The sequence below is a fragment of the Pan troglodytes genome, chromosome 2 (genome assembly GCF_028858775.2).
Source record: "Pan troglodytes isolate AG18354 chromosome 2, NHGRI_mPanTro3-v2.0_pri, whole genome shotgun sequence".
In the NCBI taxonomy this organism is placed as follows: Eukaryota; Metazoa; Chordata; class Mammalia; order Primates; family Hominidae; genus Pan; species Pan troglodytes.
The window spans coordinates 115,449,278-115,469,697 of NC_086015.1; the positions used below are offsets into that span (position 1 = coordinate 115,449,278).

A 20,420-nucleotide genomic window follows, 5' to 3' on the forward strand; every position below is an offset into this window, starting at 1 on the left:
TCTTTCTCTCAGACATTTCTTCTGACGGGACATGCTGAGAAAATGTGGGGTTTTCTGTGACCCCATGTCCCACTTTCCAGAGCATGAATGTGCGATATTTGAGCCATTTTATGTTTTCAGAATGTGAGTGTCACTGCCCTCTCAAAGGGAAGGGTGCACAGAGAAGCAGTTGGGAAGTGAGGAAAGAAGAGGACTCATCGCAGGCATGCAGGCAGATGGGGGATGAGCTCAGAGGCAAACTCTAGAGAAAGGGAAAATGTGTCAGGGAGAGGCCCAGGGCCCTGGGAGGGACCAAGAGGGATGGAATGAGTTCTTACGCCAGTTTCTACGTGCTCATGAGCTGTGGGCTTGGGGGATTACCATCCCCGCCCTGTGATTACCCAGGCAACTAGTTTCCCACAATGGTAATGTTCTTAGTCTTCAAAGAGCAAAGATTCTTAAAATTGTTTGGTTTGTGTGCCCCTTAGAGAATTTGAAGACAGCTGTGTACCTTCTCCCCAGGAAAAAAAAAATGTACCTACTTCTCCCCACAACACAAAATTGTACAGACAATTTCAGGGATTCCGAGTATTTCCCTGAGGCCAGCCTATGGTCCATTTGGGGTTTGTATATGTGCGCTTTAGAAGCAGAATCCAAAATTAGATTGTAATTTAGATTCCTGAGGGGTTTTGTGTGTGTTTGTTTCTCATTCTCTAATTTGGAAATACGGCGATTATTTTGACCTGACTGCATGCATATTTGGATGCCTTATAAAAATAAAAACTTTACTTAAAATATAATGATAAAGGAATTTTTTAAGTCCATCATCCCTCACCCTTCCCTATCTTTGGTCTTCTTCACCTCCTAGATGAGTGGGGCCCTGGGCTAGGAGGGGGAAGTCTGTTTTACAGAGGTCGAAGAATAGGTCAGCATCATGAGTTATTTTGGACACAGAGGAGGTACTTGGTACTGTTCTCACATGGGAAGGAGTCAGCTAGTAGACTGAGTAGGGAAAAAGGGCAAAACCAGGATTTTTGTGAAAGAGAAGAGGAAAAAGCCCCAGGTAGGGAGAATAGTGAATCTTGTCAGTCTTGTCAGTGGTGGCGAGGCTGGACTCCTGGTCTGTAGACCCCGGCGGGCTCCCCCTGTGTTGTGTCTGCTTGGGGCTTTGCATCTGCACCTGCTGTGCCCTAGGGTTCACACCATTTCTCTCATCAGAATTTCTCACAGTATATTTTACACGTTTTAAAAACGGAAATTTCAGAGTTTATGGTTAGATTATGAAAAGGGACTGGATGTTAAAATGTCCTTAGCACCCAAAAACCACATCATCAAAATTATTTCTCATGCATCCTACCCAAACAAATAAGCAAGAAACAATAAATGTCATTTGCCTTTTGAAATGTATTCAGAGCGGTGTGTGTGTGTGTGTGTGTGTGTGTGTGTGTGTGTGTGTGGACTGAAGACAAAATTTCCTCTGTTAGGAATGTATAAACCTTGCAATTTTATCTAAGATTTTATACTAAAATTCAATGAAATGAAATGAAAACGTAAGCATTTAATAGTGGTTTTAAAAATCAGTAACTTTTGTTCATCTGTGTTTTCTTTTTAGAATGAAGTGATGGAGGCTGGTCTCTGTCTGAAAGCAGTGCTCTACCAAGTCCTGGAGATGAAGAGAATTCACTCTGTTTTGCAGAAAAGATTCTGTGGATTAATACAGAAGCACCAGCAACAACCAGAGGGGTGGAGACTCCTTTCTCTCCCGATTCTGCAGTCTGGCTCCAAGCCCAGTAAAACAGCTCCTGAGCACTGCTTCAGCTGGGTCCAGTCTTGACAAAGGCAGGAAGCCAGCTAGGGTGGGGGCGATAGGGTCAGCGGGTATGTCCCACTGTTGGAGGTCACTGGTATTCTGTTTGTTTTTGTTTTGTTTTGTTTTGTTTTTTGAAACAGGGTCTCGTTCTGTCGCTTAGCTGGAGTGCGGTGGTGTGATCATGGCTCACTGCTATTCTTGAAGCACTCCACCCACCTGGGCTACTTTTTCTTTAGTGCAGAGGTGCACTGTCTTCTTTTAGGTGGGATCGCGTAAGCATGAGCTGGTAGAGCACGGAGTGGCAGGCAGCCAGGTTAGGAAGACTAAGCCAATTATTCACTGAAGTCACCCTCCTCCCCTCCCACCATTCGATTTGATCTACCTCTAAGCCAGGCTGTGAAGAAAAGGAAGGCACTTTAGAAGACCTCAGCAGTGTGGTTCTGTGTCTACTTCCATGACCTGTACCTGAGTATCTTAGCCAGCCAGCCTTAGGCACACCACCAAGGTTACTTTGAAATCTATGTATATAGCTAGTTACAGACGGGAGCTATGTGTTTCTTCATTATTTTGCAGCTCCTCGTTGTTCCTGTGATTCCTGAACACCTTTTTGGAAATATGGGTCTCTGTGAGTTTTGAGCACACTACTATCACTTTGGATAGTTACTCCATTTATATTTTTATAAACTTCCATTAGAGAATCATTAAGGCTGTTTAATATCTGCTCTGGATATTACGCATTGGCTTTTTGTTGCCTAGTGCTACAAACCTTCCTGTGGGACTCAGTGTCTTCAGGCAATGATTGTGTATCCTGTTACGGATGATTGTGATACAAGAAGAACCACTCTTCTTTGAAAATAAACTCTTGGAAGCTTTTGCCAGCTATTTGGGGGGTAGGAGGAATATTAGCAACTGTATTGGTTGTCTACAGATACAGAATTGCCTGTTGTGAGGGAACTGATTGTTTTGTTGGGAAAAGAAATTTACCAGGAGAAAGAGTTTTATGCTGTATTGTGAGAGATCTCGCCTCTCAGTTAAATGAGCCCTGGGTTAAAGTCAGTGTGAAGGGCAGCTGTGTGTGGGCACGAGCCAGAGTGTCTGCCTCAGACTAGATTTGACTTGAGTTCTTTATGACCCAGGACTCTGGATAATGTGAATTTGCTTTCCTATTTAACTAGAAGATACATGTACTATAGATCATTGTCTCATTTTAGTGATTGTTCCTTAAACTAGTGAAACTAGTGGATTTCTCTTCTTCCTCTTTATTTTTTGCATGTCAAATGTGAACCTTAGTGTATTTGTATTTTGTAGAAAATAATGAAAAATTTTAATGGAGAATGATTTAAAAACATTTACAATACATTATTTTTGCATCTGTGTTGTTGCATTCCCATTGGCTGAGCTTTGGGCTGGGTTTTTGTTTGTTTGTTTTTTGCAGTAAATGGTGTTGAACATAATTTTTTTCATTTCCCTTAGGGCAGCTTCCTCTTCTGCGTGAATAAGATCAAGCCAAGTTTGGCTGGGGCGGCCTGGGTTCTCCTCTCTGTTCCAGCAAGAGCAGGCAGAGGCCATCCCCTCCTCTTTCTCTGAGGCCCTCTCTGGCAGGACTTGGTATCTGAAAGGGCTTGGACTTGAAGGAACAGCCTCTTCATGTCTGGAGGCAGGATTTGGTTTTGTTCTTCGCTTCTTCTTTGGAAAGCACCAAGATGCAAGTACCTTGTCTTGAGTTTTGACCATTTGCAAGTCATAGAGAGGACTTTCCATAGGTTTGACTTTTCTGCCCAAATGGTATGGGAAAAAACTAACCTTTGTGACTAACATATTTGGTGGTGTTTGAAAAAAAAAAACGGCCCTTACAAATGCACTGTTCTGCTATAGGAGATAAATCTACTGGTCATCACACAACATCATGATGAGCATAATGCCTGGTACATAGTGAGGTTTTAATAATTGAAGGATTTGAGAAGAAAACTGCTCTTCTCTGGATGTCACTTAGATATGGATAGAATGGCAACAGCCATATCAGCAGAACCTGCTCCTGTTCCTCTGCCAACAAAAATTCCAGCCATGTGTCTGATTCTTTTTTGCCTTTCAATTTAATTTAGTTCTACAGATTTGAAAAAATGATGTGTTTTATGGAAGGCTATGGGGATACTAATGGAGAAGACAACAATAAGAAAAGAAGCTGTTAGTCTTATTAAGGAGTCAGGATCAGTACAGATGAAACAGGAAACAGCAGAAAAAAATACCCAGGGGTCAAAAACAAAGGCAGTCTGGGCGCGGTGACTCAAGCCTGTAATCCCAGCACTTTGGGAGGCCGAGGCAGGCAGATCACCTGAGATTAGGAGCTCGAGACCAGCCTGACAAACATGGTGAAACCCCATCTCTACTAAAAATTAGCCAGGCGTGGTGGCAGGCGCCTGTAATCCCAGCTACTCAGGAGGCTGAGGCAGGAGAATCGCTTGAACCTAGGAGGCAGAGGTTGCAGTGAGCTGAGATCACGCCATTGCACTCCAGCCTGGGTGACAAGAGTGAAACTCCATAACAAACAAACAAACAGAAACAGTAGGGTTGCGGGTGGTCAGAGAAAAGAGTGGTCAGTATAATCAGAGGACGTTTTTTTGTAGGAAGTAGGACTGAAGCCGAATCCTGAAGCACTGGTGGGATTTGAATAAGAAGATTTGCCTTCCTTTACACATGTTCGTGTCTTCTTAGGATGAGGTACATATTCTCTCTTTTGTCTTTTACATGTGAATTCTGGACATGAATCCTGTCCTATTCAGAGTCTGATCAATGCTAAGAAAAAATGGGAGAAATCTCTCAATGTCCTCCTTCTCCTCTCCCATCACTCTTTCATTGCTTTAAAATAAGTTAATTTACACTGCATTGTGAATTAACAATTGCTGCATTGTTGGCAGCTTTATCCACAGACATCCTTGAATCTTTCCTTTGTGACTAGAGATTACAGACTCAGCTTCAAAAGGCACCTCCCTCATCTCACAGTTGGGAAATCAAATTCTGGAGAGCTGGGAGGACCAGCCCAGAGTTCCACAGCTTGTTGAGGGCAAAGCCTAGCCCACAGGGCAACCACATACTATGAATGGCCACCAGCCCAGGTAGGATCCCCAGAGGCAGGCTCAGTTCAGGCTTAGCTGACATCTGGGAATCCCTAAGGAGCACAAGTGATCAGGGGTCAGGGGTGAATGGAGAGGGAGGGCCCTCAGACTGCAGGAGGCTTTCTATGATGATGATGACCTCTCAAGGCTTCACCAAGTGCCTTGCAAAAGAGAATTCTGTAGGAAAGTAGACGGAATTTACACTGGTCCACTTCACAGTTGGCAGAGCCAAGGTACACTCAGATCAAGTGGGTTTCTGAATTGAGGCTATAGGCTTGGAAAAGAACAGAGATAAGTGGAAACAGAATCTACTTTTCCCTGGACCCCTTGTGGAATCCTGGAGACTTCTATTTCCTGTTCTGTCCATGCCCTTCCCCATCCCTGAGACTATCCGAAGCATCTATCACTCAAGTTTGTCCTAAAAAACGTTAGCATTTCAACTTGTTGTCAACAGATTTTCCCGCCCTATCTTTGCCCTCTTCCTATTTTTCTCTTCTGTTTTAAATAAGAATTTATTCACAGAATAAGGGATTATTTATAGATGCTAGTTTGTACGTGAAACGGAAACCACAAAGTCTGCAGTTGTGGCATAAATTGTGCCTCTGAATTTTGGCTATGTAGTTTTAAGACCAGCATGAGGGAGGAGGAGTTTTCTGGTTATATTTGTGGCTCGAGAGAGTAATTTAAATGCTCAGGCTCAGGTTCTTTATCAGGGACAGGGACTCTTTCACTGAGGGGTTGCATCCCTAACCCCCGCACTCATCGTATACAAATGTGTGTGTATGTGAATGTGCATTTTCTGCAAAGGGAGTGCACAGCTTTCATTAGAAATCATGAAATGTAGGGGAAACAGGATCAGTGTTACATACAGACATAGTGGGTATTTTGGGACATTAAAATTTATTTACTGGAAATTTGAGACATCCTACGTATTAAGTATATTACACTCATGTCAGAATTTTTTAACTCTTTTTTTGTTCTTAATATTATTTTTGACTGAGAAATCATAATTGTGTATATCATATTGGGTATCTTGAAGCACTCCCAAATGGCTCCCCTTGCTCAAAAGTAATTCCCTTTCATAATCCCTCTTATAATTCCCTCTTATAAATCCCTGTTATAATTACATTATAAGAACAACTTTCTTTGGTTAAACATTTATATTTAATGTGTGCCTGATAAAAGGCGTATACTGTTTGGGACAGATAATGCTTTCACAGGATAAGGTTCAAACAAATATAACTTACTATGTCATACTAAGAATATTTCAACCAGTCTACTTCCACAATGGTCCAGTAGCCATGTGAAAAATTCTAGCATAAACTCATTGATTTGGTGTTTCTACCTTGCTGGAGGACTGCTGGGTGACCCTGAATAGCCAGCTATATCAGCATGTTTTTTTTCCATACATCATAAAAGATTTTTGTTTCTCTGTGCTCTTTGATATCATTTATTCGGCATCTGTAATAGATGATTGCCTGCATTAGATGTAATCCTCCTGTTGATGGTGAAGAAGCTGAGCCTCCAAGTAGCATGTTCAAAGTCACAGATGGAGGAAGAGAGAGAACCAGGATTTGAGTGACTGATGATCTGTCGCTGGGTCTACACTCTTTCCTCTAAGCCATGTTACATCTTGTACAATATCCACTGCTAACTGAATATTTCCTTTTGAGGATCTGATCCTGGCCAAGGATCAGCTAGAGTTCCACGTGAAAGAATTTTGCTAAAAGTAGGAAGTTAGCAGAGGAAGAGATACCAAGATGCAGCTGGCTCTTTAGCTGAAGACCATCACCTGGCTGAAGGCTCCACAAACCTGTGACACATGCAAGCTCAAGCCATTGCATTTCTCCTCTTTTGGGAGTCAGCACATTTTACATAGGAAAGTTATTTAGCTTTGGTTAACTTTGAGAAGAAAACAGTAACTAAACATAATGTACCAGGTTCCCTGTCGCTTCGCTGGTCCAAGGGCCTGTCTAGTAAACATAATGTACCTACTGCTTTCTTAAACAAACCTCTTTTAAAACAAACTATTTTAGCATCCCTAAAATTAGGACAGTAGCCGTGAGTTAAATAAAACAGCAAGTGGAAGACACAGGTGTGAATACAGAAATAGTAGAATTTGCTAAATTGCCTTGGTCTCACTTATCCATTTGTGATTTAATATTTTTATGCCATTTTATTGGTGCCTGCTCTTATGCATCAGTAACCAAACACATTTCTGCTAAGTTTCTCTCAAACTATAATCATTTAGGGCAGGTGTCTGCAAACTTTTTTTCCAAAAAGTGCCAAAGTATATTTATTTTGGCTCTTTAGGGCCTATGGTCCATGTCACAATTACTCAACTCTCCCATGGTTGAACAATCATAGATAGTAGGTAAACAAATGAGTGTGGCTGTGTTCCAACAAATCTTTATCTATAAAAACAGGGAGTGGGCTAGATTTGGCCTGGGGGTTATAGTTTGCTGATCCCTGGTTTAGAGGATAGATATAATTTGAGGAACACTAAGGAAAAGATAAGAGAAAGTAAATAATCAGGACACACAGAGGAGTGCTTATCAGAGAAGGTATATATGTGTTAATTTCCTATGTGGACATTTTATTCATATTTTATACATGACATTATTAAATATATACATTTAGTATACATTTAATATATTGCAGAGGGCTTTCTATTTAGCATACTGGGGGAGCACTAAATTGGAAGTCAGTAGGAAATCAGGCTCCAAATTAAGTTTTGCCACTAACTTTAATGTATCATTAGGCAAATTATCCTCTCTGAGCCAAAGAAGGGTAGTGGGATTACGGGATCTCCAAGGATCGTTCTTCTTAACATTGTCTGATGGTATAATTGTCTTATTAAGATTTCTAGGGAGAAATACAAAGTTAAAAATAAAATCATATAGGTTAAAATTATGTAAACATCTGGCCTAGAGCCTCTTGATTCAACTCACATAACTAACCAGACCATGGGGGCCAACAGGTCAAAGGACACTATGTAAAAGACATGACTTAGACACATGGAGTGAGAGGAGCAACACAGGCTCCCATGGGGTGGGGGCTGAGCTGGAAGGTCACAGTAATGAGTGAACTCCCCCTTGGGCACACTTAGTATGATGAGTAAAGCTTCCTTGTGACTTTAGAGAATGATCATGGGAACACTTTATAAGAAGATCCCAGACAGAAGAGCAGAGCCCCTTGTGGTGTGCATAGCTTTAGGGGAATCAGGGAGCCCCTCCTACCACTATACTCTCCAAACCATGTAGAAACAAAGATGGTTACCTATTTCTCAAATGGTGTTGTTCAGGATAAATGGTTGATCTTTAGATTTTGGCTCTTGCGTGCTAAGAGGGCTTGTGGTATACAAACCATGCTCTGCAGGGAAAGGGTTGTTGTGGGAGATAAGCTGGAGGGACTTTGTGTCCCATCCCTGCTTCAGGCAGATCCCCCATCCCACCTTTTATTTGTTGGTGCTAAACAAATGCTAGTCCAGCCACTTCACTATGAATGGGAAAACTGAGTCTCAGAAGGGGCCATAAGTGGACGTGGCTGTTGCAGAAAGTGAGAGGAGATTCTGTGAGGCATGAGAAGTTCATATTCATCTTCTGGGGATCGGGCATGCCTGGGGGTAGAAGGCATATGTAGAACTGAATACTCAGTCTCAGTTCCTCCCAAGGACTCTCTGGGTCTCTCAGCTTTGCAGGGAACATTCTCATAGTACTCTTCAGCAGAGTTCCCTGATGGCCTTGTACAGAGAACCCGATGATTGATGAGGGTATAGCACAGCTCCTCTGAGTAGGTCTGGTCAACATTGTCCTGCTTGTCAAAGAAGAACCATCATCAAGATTTGGTCTCTTGCCATGACCTTTACACTTCAGTCTCAACACAGGCTTGACCCTTGGTCAAGTCTGTCTTCTATGACCACCTCCTCCCCATCTCTTGGCCATTTTTTTCTAAATGGCTGCTTCTACCCCAACCACTAGGCTAGCTGCAAGAGTGCTTAAGGTCTAGAGCCTGCTCAGGTGCATCCTCTCTGCCCCTTGTTCCAGAGTGACCTCTGACCACCTGATATAGTTTGAATATTCGTCCCCTGCAAATCTAATGTTGAAATTTTGTTCCCATTGTTGGAGGTGGTGCCTAGTGAGAGGTGTTTTGGTTATGGGAGCAGATTTCTCATGAATGGCTTGGTGCCATCCTCGCAGTTATGAGTGTACCGCCTGGAGAACCATGAGCCAAATAAACTTCTTTTCTTTATAAATTACCCAGCTTTGCATATTCCTTTATAGCAATACAAGTGGACTAAGACACTACCCATATAATTCCCAGTCTCATGGCTCTGAGGATAGCCCATTCTAATAAAAAAGAATAATCTGGCTGGGCACGGTGGCTCACACTTGTAATCCCAGCACTTTGGGAGGCCGAAGTGGGTAGATCACCTGAGGTCAGGAGTTCGAGACCAGCCTGGCCAACATGGTGAAACCCCATTTCTACTGAAAATACAAAAATTAGCCAGGTGTGATGGCACACACCTGCAATCCCAGCTACTGGGGAGGCTGAGGCTGAGAATCGCTTGAACCCAGGAGGCGGAGGTTGCAGTGAGCTGAGATCGTGCCATTGCACTCCAGCCTGGGTGACAAGAGCAAAACTCTCTCTCCAAAAAATAAATAAATAAATATAAATAATCTTATGATATCTTAATGTGTTTTGGCTGTGATATTTAATTGCCCTCTAGAGATATTTATGTTATTAAATAGGGAAGCGACTCAAGGGAAGGTTTCACTTATGATGGGATATCAGGAGATAAAAAGCAAAGCAGCAAAGTACAGGGGGAAAAGCATGGATTGTGAAGTGAGACTTGGTTTTGAATCCTGGTTCCGCCCCCTTTTAGCTATTTGGCTTTGGGGAATTATCACTTAATCTCTCAGTTTTCTCATCTATAAAATCGGGGGATGGGATGGATTATAGTAGCAATATTCAAGGGTTGTCGTTTTAGCTACATGAGTTGATGTGTGTAAAGCACTCAGCATGTTGTCTGTCATAAATCAAGTGGTCAGTAAATTTAAGTTCCTTTCAATAAGTTATACAGCAGAAGTGGCTGCTGCTTCTGCCACCCGGCCCTGCACATGCCACCCGAGTTCGCAAGCACTGACATCTAAAGTCTTTCTCCATGTAAGGGTCAGAAGGGATCTCAGAGGCCAACTTCTCCTGCCATTTAGGGTGTCTGTACTTCTATCATCATCTCAAAAAATAGCTTAGAGATGTTCTTATTACCTGGATGGGAGTAGATGACATTCCTTCATCTGGAGAAAGAAAATACACTCAATGAATTTCAGGTTATGGGGAGATTTGAAGGGAAGAGCAGGGGAGGCTAGAATATAAATAACTAAAAAGCCAAGAAACAGCTGGGGTAGCTCTTCTCAGGCTATTCTGATCTACAGCACATCCCTGGGGAGTGACAGGACATCTAAACAAGTCACAGCTAGAGCTGTGCTCAGCCTGAGAGGTGAGAGGGGGGAGACACATTTGGTTAGTCTTTGGAAAGGAAATCACGATTTCTTCCTCCAGCTCTCTTTCCCTCCTTACCTAGCCCCGTCTCCTTCCTTACACAAAATTGATTTGTGTTCCTTACACAAATTCAGTGCCTCTGCACCAGGCACTGGGGAGACAAAGGAGAATCAGAAACATTCTCTGTCCTCAAAAGGCTCACAAGCTAGCACAGGAGACAGACAAGGGGCTGTGAGAGATCCACACTGTGGAGCAGAGGGCCGTCGTTTCTACTCTAGGTGACAGGATGGTGGTGGTGTGATAATTGGTGTTCAAGGAGTTTTGCACAGCAGGAAACTCTTAAGCTAAATATTCCCATTCCTATACCTGCTGGCAGATAACAAATGAGCAGGGCGATTTTTCAAAGCCTAGTTAAAACCAAATGGCTCTGGCCATTCAGCAAAGAGGCAAACTGACACCCTTGCTACCCTCTTGCAAACACACCAATTCCATAAACAAACATGTGCCCTCACATGAAAGTCTACAGAGGAAGCTACCATATGGTATATGGATTGACATTCTCTCGGTCCTCACATCCTGGATTTCCACATCTCCATAAGCTCCTATAGGCATCTAAAACTTCCCTGATTATCATTATAAGAAAAGCATCTTCAGCATAGAGTTTTAGCATCTGGTCTTATTTCTATTACGTTTTGCTCTGATGGAAATTGAGGTTCCCTGGGACCCACGACTCCTGGAGTGAAGTGGCTAGGGTGGGAGGCTGTATTATTCATTTACACATCTTGCAGGGCTAGATTTTAAGATTCTATGTAAATGAATTAGGTTCTCCTCTTTAAACTAAGGAAGGAAAAGTCAAAACTCTTCCATTTTTCTTCTTCAGAAACACAATGGCTTGTCCTCAGGCCTACACTTTCTTATTTTTATTTTTAGGTGTGATACAATTCATCACACTCTCCTTCTAGAATTCTTTCTCCTTAACTTCAATGCTATTCTATCACCAGAGACTACTGCACCAGCCTCGTAAGTGTTCTTCTGGTATCTGCTCTTCCGGCTCCTTGCTGCAATTTGTTTTCTGCACAGGAACCTGGGTGATATCTTTAATACAAATCTAATCATACTTGCCCCCGCCTCCCCACTGTGTAAAGCCAGTATCTCCTGCAGCTGTCAGGACAAAGATGAAAATCTTTAACTTGGCCAGGAGGCCCCACCCCTCCCCTATCCCAGGCTGGCTTTCTTGCAGTTTCTTGTAAGTGCCTTTCTCCTCCACCTTTTGTATCCTTGCCCCCAGTTACTGCCTTCAGCCTCCAGGCCTCAGGCACTAACTGAGGAATTTGGAGATTAATGAGCCAATTCCTGCTTCAATGAGCTCACCATCTACTGAGGACAAAGGGCATGCAATTGGATACAGTGCAGCAAAATGTGTAGATATTGTAATTGAAATATGCCTAAGGGGCTTTGGGAACATAGAGAAGAAGCAGTTTGGAAATGTAAGTCTTATCAAAAGTGAAAATAATAGGAAATCAATGACTTACTTTCGTTTTGGGAATCTTGCCTCTTTTCAAAAATGAGTATTTTTTTCCTGTAAAAGAAAAGCAAAGCAAATTGTTTTAATATTCAGAAACTCTCAAAGGAAATGACACAAGCCTACAAAACTTACTTTTAACTCTTTGTTAAAGTTATATACCTTTTATAATACCTCCTTCAGCATAGATGAGTTAAGTAAAAAAGAAAAAAGTAAAAGATGAGGCCAAATAGAAATATATTCCTTTGTGCCTCTTTCTCTCTCTCTCTCTCTCTCTCCTCCTCTCTTTCTTTTCTAAATCTGATAGGGAATTGATTTATAGATGGGGAAATATGGTGATAGAGGTTACTTTTTTGGAGACTTTTTTTCTGACAAAGTATCAATTTCTTTTCTATCATGTGAGTGAAGGAGCCAGGATTATTTTCCATCTCAATTCTAATCTATGATCTCCAAAACAAACAAACAAATAAACACACTCTTCGCATAAGGGAACACTGTAAAAAGACTCCCTGAAAAAATGTGATATAAATATAATGGAAGCCCACTATCATTTCAGTAGACAAGAACATCTGCTGTGAGGGTGACCCTATGTCCTGGTTTGCCTCAGTCTGGTTAAGGTCATTATCAATCACTTAGCGAGCTTTAACTATTTTTAGCATCCCTTTCACTCTCAAAGGTATCTTAGTTCGGATGATAAATTATACTATCACCCCGACTATAAGTTCTATGTGCAAGGGATAGAAATGTGTGCTTCGGAACATGCAGACTCAGATTTGCAGTGTGAAAAAAAGGTATCTTTTCTACGTTAGTAGCTAGTTTCATCTTTGCTTCTGAGGCTTTCCTGTTTGAGGAGAGCATGCGACCCATGAGACTATTGTTCCTGTTTCTCATCAAATTGGAAGGATTGCTTCCTTGATTAACTCTTAGGTGATTGTATCTGGGCTACTGACAGGCTTCCACTGTGGCCACAGACAGTCACAGGTAACTTACAGCAAATACCACATTGAAACCACACTTAGGGAAATAACTCCTAAAAACAACTGTCCACTCACCATGGAAGGCAGAAACACCCTTCAGCGATATGGTGATCCCAGCATCTAAAATACCCAAGAGAGATGGCAAATCATAAGGTTGATTTCTGCAGCTTTGTTAAGGTGACTCCTTTCCTTTTGCCATTTCTGTGGAAAACTTTTTTTCTCCCCGCAAGCGTGTTTCATTCTAGATAACTTGGACACATCTCTCATGGTAGAATGCCTTTGTCTTCCTAGGATGAAGATGATACTATCAAATTCCTAATCAGGAAAAAAGCTTTCTGCTGTGTTCCCAGCAAAGGAAAAATGTTTCCTCACTCTCAATTCTGGTAATTTCCTTGGTTCCCTTGTAATGAAGAACACGTAAGTGTTATCCCCAGGAAATCAAGGTACAAGTGTATGGAAATTTTACAAATCATTTTTTTCAGGTATGGGTTAGGCAATATCAGTATTTTACTATATTCTGAATTTCTCCAATTTACAGTATATTGCAATTGTTTGCTCACTTGTCTATATTCTACACTAGAATGTGAGCTTCACAAAGCTGGGGACCATATTGATCTTGTTCATCGTGGTATGTATTTCCAGTCTATGACACAACATTTGGCACACATGTTTTGTAAATGGGTTTTCAAAAAATATTTGATGAAGATATGAATACAGAATGAATAGCCAAGGACAGAACAACCCTGGTGCAGGAGGTCAGCAAATCTACCACCTTGACTCCAACGACATAGTTAAATAACAGGACTTCTCTCTCTTATAGCACAAAGGCTTAGAATCTCTCTGCAGTCCTGCATCTACATTAATGTATAAGTATCATTCTGTACATCTTTCTGAATTTGAGGCATAGTCAACTACCTACATGGTTGAATGTGAAAGCCCTTTATAAAGTAGTATCAGTTACAGTATGTAAAAACGTTTGGAAAACACCATCCAAAAATATCTCCCCCCATGAGCTTTCCCATGAAGTTTCATCAGGAGGAGCAGTGGAGGAGAGGCTGACTGCATCGTGACCTTGGCTGTGATCACCTGCTTGGCTGAGTATTCTGACAACCTCTAAGATCTATGCATCATCAAAGCCTTTGGGGCCCAGAGGCACAGCTGCAGCTCTTCCTCTTCTTTAGGTTACCTTCAGTGTGCTTCAGGCCGTTTGCTTACATTATCTGTTTTGTTGCTAAGGAAACATCGTAAGAAAACTACTGAATCACACCAAGTTAACAAACCAGATTCACTGAGGAGAAATGAATGAGATAAGAGGAGGGGGATGATTTTGAGAGATATTCTCTGAACTCCTGAGGCCACAGTTTTTAAATCTATAAAAGAGGATGTATATACTGCTTACACATGGAGTTATAAGAATAAGCTGAGGTTAAATATGGGCAAAAACGATCTGTAAGCTGGCTGTTTCTCCTACTTGACTTTTCTGCAGTTTATTCTTGCATTTCAACATGGTGGTTTTGGTTTGGGATGGGTTCAGATAGCCTCCAAGAAGCAAGCTAGACAAATCTCTATACCCTTAGGCTACGTGTCAGGAATTTGAGGTATCTGTCTCTTTCACAATGCCTTCTCTGGCTCTCTGGTCTACCCAACCTCTCCCTTGTTATAATGCCATGGCCCTTCTGATTTATTTCATCATTTGAACTGTATGCCTTAAAATGTGCCCAATGATACCCCTGAAAATATGTAATTCTCAACTTGAACTGAAAAAATTCACCCTGTTGAAAGGAATCTCTGGGTCTCCAGCCCCTAACGCGGGCATTGGTGTTAAAAAATAACAACAGTGCTTGTTTTTTAATTGCTCCTCTTTCAAAATCTCCTCCTGAAACCATGTGAAAAGCACAGATAACTTTACAGGCCACAGAAAAACTGACCTTGTCAGCCCTTAGGATTCTTGGATTCTGGAACATTAGTTCCATATTTTAATTATTCCTTTCCTTAGAGAGAATTCTTTAGGGCTGGACATTTGAAAGGTCTGTTCAAAAAGAATTAATGAGGTGGTCTTTGTTTAACAACCTCAGGGCAATCACAATGGTGTCTCCACAAACTTTCTAAAAATTGTCGTAACATGGGGCATGTGGTCACTTCAGAAATAGACACCTATAGCTTAAAATAAAATGGCTAGGGTGGAGGTTGAGCACAAAGGTACCTGAGATAGACAAACAAAATGACAACAGGAAATAAGACCTTTTATTTTATAACAGGGCATAACAGGGACTAGCAGGGTCTTAGTTCCTGTTGCTAGGAGTTACATTAGGCTTCTAGCAAAGTAGCATATCTCCTGTCCAAAGTTTTCAAGCATTTTATCTTTTGTCCTGTCTTCACATTTGCTACTATTGCAACTGCTACTGGTCTAAACAGGGCCCTCTCTCACTGGGATGTGAAGTCCAGGGCTTGACATACTTCGTTCTCCTTGGGCAAGGTCTAGGGGGTGTTTGGTTGACTTTGCTCTCACCTGGATGTTCTCTGTTTGGGGCTTTGCATTCTCACATTCCAAGGCATCTCTTGAGTGTTCTGCTGCCGCCTGAAACTCAACATATCAGAAACAGGCTAAGTATTTCCTAAACAGGCCTGTCACTTCTTTTCATAATTTTTCCGACTTTCCTCATTTCTACTATTTGTGTGTAACTCAGAAATTGACTGGTTGCCCTCACACATGTTAATACTGTTTCCTCAAGCACATGTCGCAAGCTACCTTTGATCTGACATGCTCTCCATTGCCACAGCAACAGCCCACTGATGTTCTCCAACCTCCATGAACAAGTGATCCTAAATCATCTGATCCCAGATATCCAGGGATCCTCGTCATGACCCTTGAGAGTATCAGTGTCCAGAGAGAGGCCTGAGGTCCTCAGCTACCATCTCTTTGGTGCAGTTCCAGGAGCTATGCACAAGTAATGGGGAAAGGTACTGGCTTTGTCTTGTGTAAATCACACCATCTTTCACAGAAAGCATGGAGGCCCAGAACAAGGGACAGAAGGAGAAGAAAAGGATTGAATAAAGAAAATAAATTGGTTCATTGTTTGGGTTAGATTTCTGTATACCCATCTTACCACTTGTTGGGAATTGGGAGTATGAGGATAAAGAAACTAACACTTAAACACTACTTACTATATGCCAATCATTTTGTGTGTTATATTTCATTTAATCCCAGAATAAATCCATAAGATAGATATTATCATTATATTTTTTATACTAATGAGGAAACTGAGGCCCAAAATGCTAGGCAACTGGTCTGAGGATCCACAGCCACTAAGGGGGAAAAGCTGGGTTTGCTGCTGGCAGGTCCCTTCCTCTGAGACTGAGCTCCTCTCATGAAGGGATGAGTGCCATTCTATTCTGTGCAAAATTTCCCTGACTTCTTAGCTTATTTGATCTGGAGAGACATGGTTGCGGGGGTATGCTGACTAGATGATAACTGGATGTTGGGGTGACAATGAAAATTAGATACCAATATATACAAGACTTTTGAATACGTTAACGGAAACATTTTATTTAATTATTTTAATGAATTTATTTTTAAGACTGGGTCTTGCTATGTTGTTCAGGCTGCCCTCAAACTCCTGGGCTCAAGCAATCCTCCTGCCTCAGCCTCCTGAGTAGCTGGGACTACAGGTGCATGCCACTGCACTTGGTTCAAGGGAGACCTTTTAAATCACCATAGAAATAAAGATGTTGGGCAAACTGATCAACTATTTGGAAAAAAATTTACATCTGACACCATATATTGAATATATGTTGCCAAATGTAAAATAACAAAATCAAAACTTATATGAGTTGATTTGTCTTATCTTAGGAAGAGCAAAGAATTTTAAGCATGAATGCAATGGCAGAAACCAAAAAGCTTTCTAGATTTAAAATCGAATTTTCTTTAAAATAAATAAAAAACCATAAGAAGTCCAAATAGCGTAAGATGTGTGCACCTTGGAAAAAGGGTTTTTTTCTTACATAAAACAAAATTTTAAAGTAAAAAAATTTTTTAAAAGTTTTTTTGCAGTTATTCAGTGCACGTGATATGCCACAAACAATGCCAGGAACCAGGAATTCAAAGATAAATAAGAAACAATCACTACATTTGAGCATCTCATATCTAGTAATAAAAATAGTAATTTATATAATTGTTAGAACAATGCTAGAGTAGAAGATTGACAAGGGGCTGTGACGACCCAGGGTAGAGAAGTCTCAGACAACATGATTCTTAGGAAGGGACATGAGATATTCCACAGGACCACCAATTCTCTTTTCGGCAAATGGTCAAAAGTGGGCTACCATTTTTTCCGGTGTTCCACTCTCCAGTAGCATGAACTGAGACCAGGGATTCCAAACATAACCCTGTGAAGACCCCCTCTGGCTCGCTTACTCTCTCTAGATCACCCCACTTTATACCCTAGAGATTACCTTGTCTGTGGTGGCACTATTTTGGTGGCACGGCTTTGATATTAAGGAAGATGATGGTCAAAAAAAGAAAGCAGAAAATATCTTCTAATTTTGAACCCTACTTTGTGTCAGGCACTATGCTAGCACAATACACACTAGAACTCTCTAAGGTAGATATTGTATTATTATTTCTACTTAAAATAAAGAGGCTGAGGTCCAGAAAGTAAATCTGAGTTCTGTGCCTATTTAATCTAGATGACCTCTGCTTACCTGCTTGCAGGGAGTGCACATCAAAGGAAGACTCAAGGTGGCAGGAAGCTTGCTGTTTATTTCAAACTTAAAATAGTGGCTGAAAGAGGGTGGTGATTTTGACCTCCTTGTGGAGCATGAGGAGCTCAGGAGAGCATCTCCTTCCCGGGCTTTCAGAAAGTTGTTTCATTTCTTAGGTGGTAACCTATTATATAGACCTTCCTTGGTAAAGTCTTTCCACCTTTCAGCTATTCTCCATCAGCTGCTCACCATGATTCTTGGGAGAAGGCAAAACCTATGGGAAATTTAATGTGGTATCTGGCACAGAGTAGGCACTGAAGGCTTGGCAGTTTCCTTACCCAACTACTTTCTACCCCAACTTAGTGTGCTAACTGTATACTAGCTTTCTTTTTGTCTTCCTTGCTGTATTGTCCTGTCCCATCTCCTCTGCTCTCCCACAGGGAGTCTAGACTTACCTGTCTTCTCTCAGCAGAGAATTTCCCATCCTCTCAGTCCTCTCAGGGCTTCCCCTCTGTCCCTTTACCACTTCCTTCTTGCCTTGTGCTCTGACAGGGCAACTCCTGACTTAAAGAAAGGGCTGTGTGGCTCTGGCCACCTGTGCAGAGACAGCAGAAAGGAGAAGGGTGTCTCTGCAGAGGGGAGGAAGAGGCTGGGGGAGGAGTGTTAGAGGCACGCATGTGCAGAATGTCCTAACATGTCAGTGCCTGAATCAACCTGGCTGTTGGCCATAACCAGCAACTACCCGTCAATGAGAGCTTGGAACCTCTGGGGAATCCCAGGTCTGAAATTACAGATGGGCCATGGGAGTTTTTCCACTACAGATATTTACGTTTATAAATCACATTGTCTTCTTAGAAAAGTCAGAAGGAGGTTAAAACAGTCAAGCCACAGACCTGTAGAAAATATAGTATCAACAACTCTCAAATCTGAAAACAAACACCCAATAACAAAATGGGCAAAATATTTGAACAGACATTTCACCAAAGGAACTACACAGATGAACATTAAAAGATGCTAAACATTGTAGTCATTAGGGAAGTGTAAATCAAATCCACAATGGAACACTTTTACATACTTATTACAATGGCTATAAAACCCTGACAATATCAAGTATGGCAAGGTATGCAAAGCAACTGGAAGTGTCATGCATTGCTGATGAGAATGCAAAATGACAGCCTTTTTGGAAAGAAGTGATAAGGACAGAAGGCAGGGCTTTACTGGGTAGAAGAGGGTGGTTCACTGGCAAAGGTCCCACCCTCAAGCCTTGAAACCGAAGCCCTAAATGAGAACAGTTATCCCTGTTATCCTGCCCAAATGTTACTCTTTAGCCTGTCCAGCCCCCCTATCCCATGCCCATATAAACCCCAGACCTCAGCTGGCAGACAGACAAGCGGCTGAACATCAAGAGGAGAAGAAGCAACTGAGTGTCAGAGATGCGGCTTAACTTCAGGTGGCATGACTTCAGGGAGGAGCCCGGCCAGAGACAGCAGGCTTCAGGGAAAGGTCACTTTCTTCCTGCACCATCCCCTTTGTAGCTCCCCTTCCACTGAGAGCCACTTCTACCATTTAATAAAATCGTCCACATTCATCAACTTTCAAACCATTCATGCAACCTGATTCTTCCTGGATGCTGAACAAGAACCTGGGTACCAACAGGGCAGGGTGTAAAAGGCTGCCACCCTGACTCTCCATTGAGTGAGTTAACACTTAGCTGTCCACGGATGGCAACTGCTAAAAGAGCATGAATTGTAACACATCCCTAAATGCTGCTGTTGGGCTGGAGCCCAAAAGTGCTCATCGAAGCCCTGGCACCCGCTTGCCTGCGTGCTTCCGCTCCCACAGAGAGTTTGAGCATGGTGGTGGCCAAGTAAGGAGGCCACACCCCTGTCGCAAGTCCCGAGAAGGGGTCAAGGGAACTCTCCCATCTCAGAAGTATGGCAATTTCTTATAAAATTGAACATAGGGTTACTGTACAACCTGGCAATTTCACTCCTAGGCATTTAGCCAAGTGAAACTTATGTCCTCTAAGACTGTGTGTACAAATTTTTATATGTGCTTTACTCATAATAGCCGAAATACCCTGGAAATAGCCCAACTGATCTTCATTGAGTGAATTGCTAAATAAGCTCTGTGTTATATTACATCCACACAACAGAATCCTGACCATCATTGAAAAGGAGTGGACTATTAACACATGCAATAACTTGGATCAATCTCAAATGCATTACACTAAGTGAAGGAGATCAGACTTAAAGCCTACCTTCTGTGACATTAGAGATAAGGTGAAACCACAGGAACAGAAAACATATTAGTGTTGCCAGGAGCAAAAGGTGGGGGAGGTGTTGACTTTCAAAGCACAGGAGGAAATTTTTTGTTGTTGTTCTTTATCTTGATTGTGTTAGTGCCCACATGACTGTATGCATTTCTCATAATTCACAGAACTGTATACTAATAAGTGTGCACTTCACTGCACATAAATGAATCTCAACAGAAAAAAGGTTAAAAAAGAAAGAAATCTCGGGACAGGAATCATGGATTTTTGTATTATCCTTGTATTTGATGGTTGTTTCCAGTTTGGTCACTCATCTGTTTGTTCATTCCTTTAACAAGTATGTGTCGAGTGCCTACTATGAGCTGGGCACTGTAGGTTCAATGGTAAGAAAAGCAGATACAGGACTGCTCTTGTGAAGTTCCTTGAAAGAAATAAAACAAAGTGCAAAATATTTTATTGCTTGTCCTTGAGTAATGTAAAGGTCATATCTAAAACAGGCAGGAGAAGGATGGGGAGTGGGCTTAGAAGAAACAATTTCAGAGAA

At 41.8% G+C, this 20,420-nt stretch overlaps 2 protein-coding genes across 14 annotated transcripts in view; one reads left to right on the plus strand and one right to left on the minus strand.

Annotated features, from left to right (window-relative positions):
- Positions 1–16,130, plus strand: part of C3H3orf52 (chromosome 3 C3orf52 homolog) — a 44,901-nt gene extending 28,771 nt beyond the window's left edge. For 2 of the 4 annotated variants that reach the window (XR_010155704.1, XM_063806981.1), the window contains 2 exons: positions 1,592–1,857; positions 3,263–3,854. Coding sequence is in view for 2 of the 4 variants with exons in the window: in XM_063806981.1 (XP_063663051.1) it covers positions 1,592–1,813 (222 nt within the window). In the remaining 2 variants the exon portion in view is untranslated. Of the gene's footprint in view, positions 1–1,591; positions 3,165–3,262; positions 3,855–4,413; positions 4,508–13,194 lie in introns of those variants that run through there. The other 2 variants (XR_010155703.1, XM_001154447.8) reach the window with 2 other exon arrangements.
- GCSAM (germinal center associated signaling and motility) lies at positions 7,472–19,121 on the minus strand. Of its 10 annotated transcripts, none has more exons than XM_063806985.1 (7): positions 18,060–19,089; positions 17,605–17,878; positions 15,413–15,487; positions 12,979–13,023; positions 11,937–11,983; positions 10,171–10,199; positions 7,472–8,715 (listed from the first exon to the last, which is right to left on the minus strand). In XM_063806985.1, the coding sequence occupies exons 3-7, from the start codon at positions 15,457–15,459 to the stop codon at positions 8,401–8,403; spliced, it is 483 nt and encodes a 160-aa protein (XP_063663055.1). In that variant the 5' UTR covers positions 15,460–15,487; positions 17,605–17,878; positions 18,060–19,089; the 3' UTR covers positions 7,472–8,400. The 10 variants fall into 10 exon arrangements, with proteins under 10 accessions (XP_063663055.1, XP_063663054.1, XP_063663052.1 ...); XM_063806984.1 differs by having other exon boundaries at positions 15,413–15,481; positions 18,060–18,327; XM_063806982.1 differs by having other exon boundaries at positions 7,472–8,718; positions 15,413–15,481; positions 18,060–18,235.
- Between the last annotated feature and the right edge of the window lie 1,299 nt (positions 19,122–20,420).

Coding starts and splice junctions, on each gene's coding strand:
- GCSAM (XM_009446146.5), bottom strand. CDS start 18,088: ATGGGAAATTCTCTGCTGAGAGAAGACAG. Junction 15,488..18,059: donor TCTCTGCTGAGAGAAGACAG/GTAAGTCTAGAC, acceptor TGATATGTTGAG/TTTCAGGCGGCAGCAGAACA. Junction 13,024..15,412: donor CCCAAACAGAGAACATCCAG/GTGAGAGCAAAG, acceptor TGGGTATTTTAG/ATGCTGGGATCACCATATCG.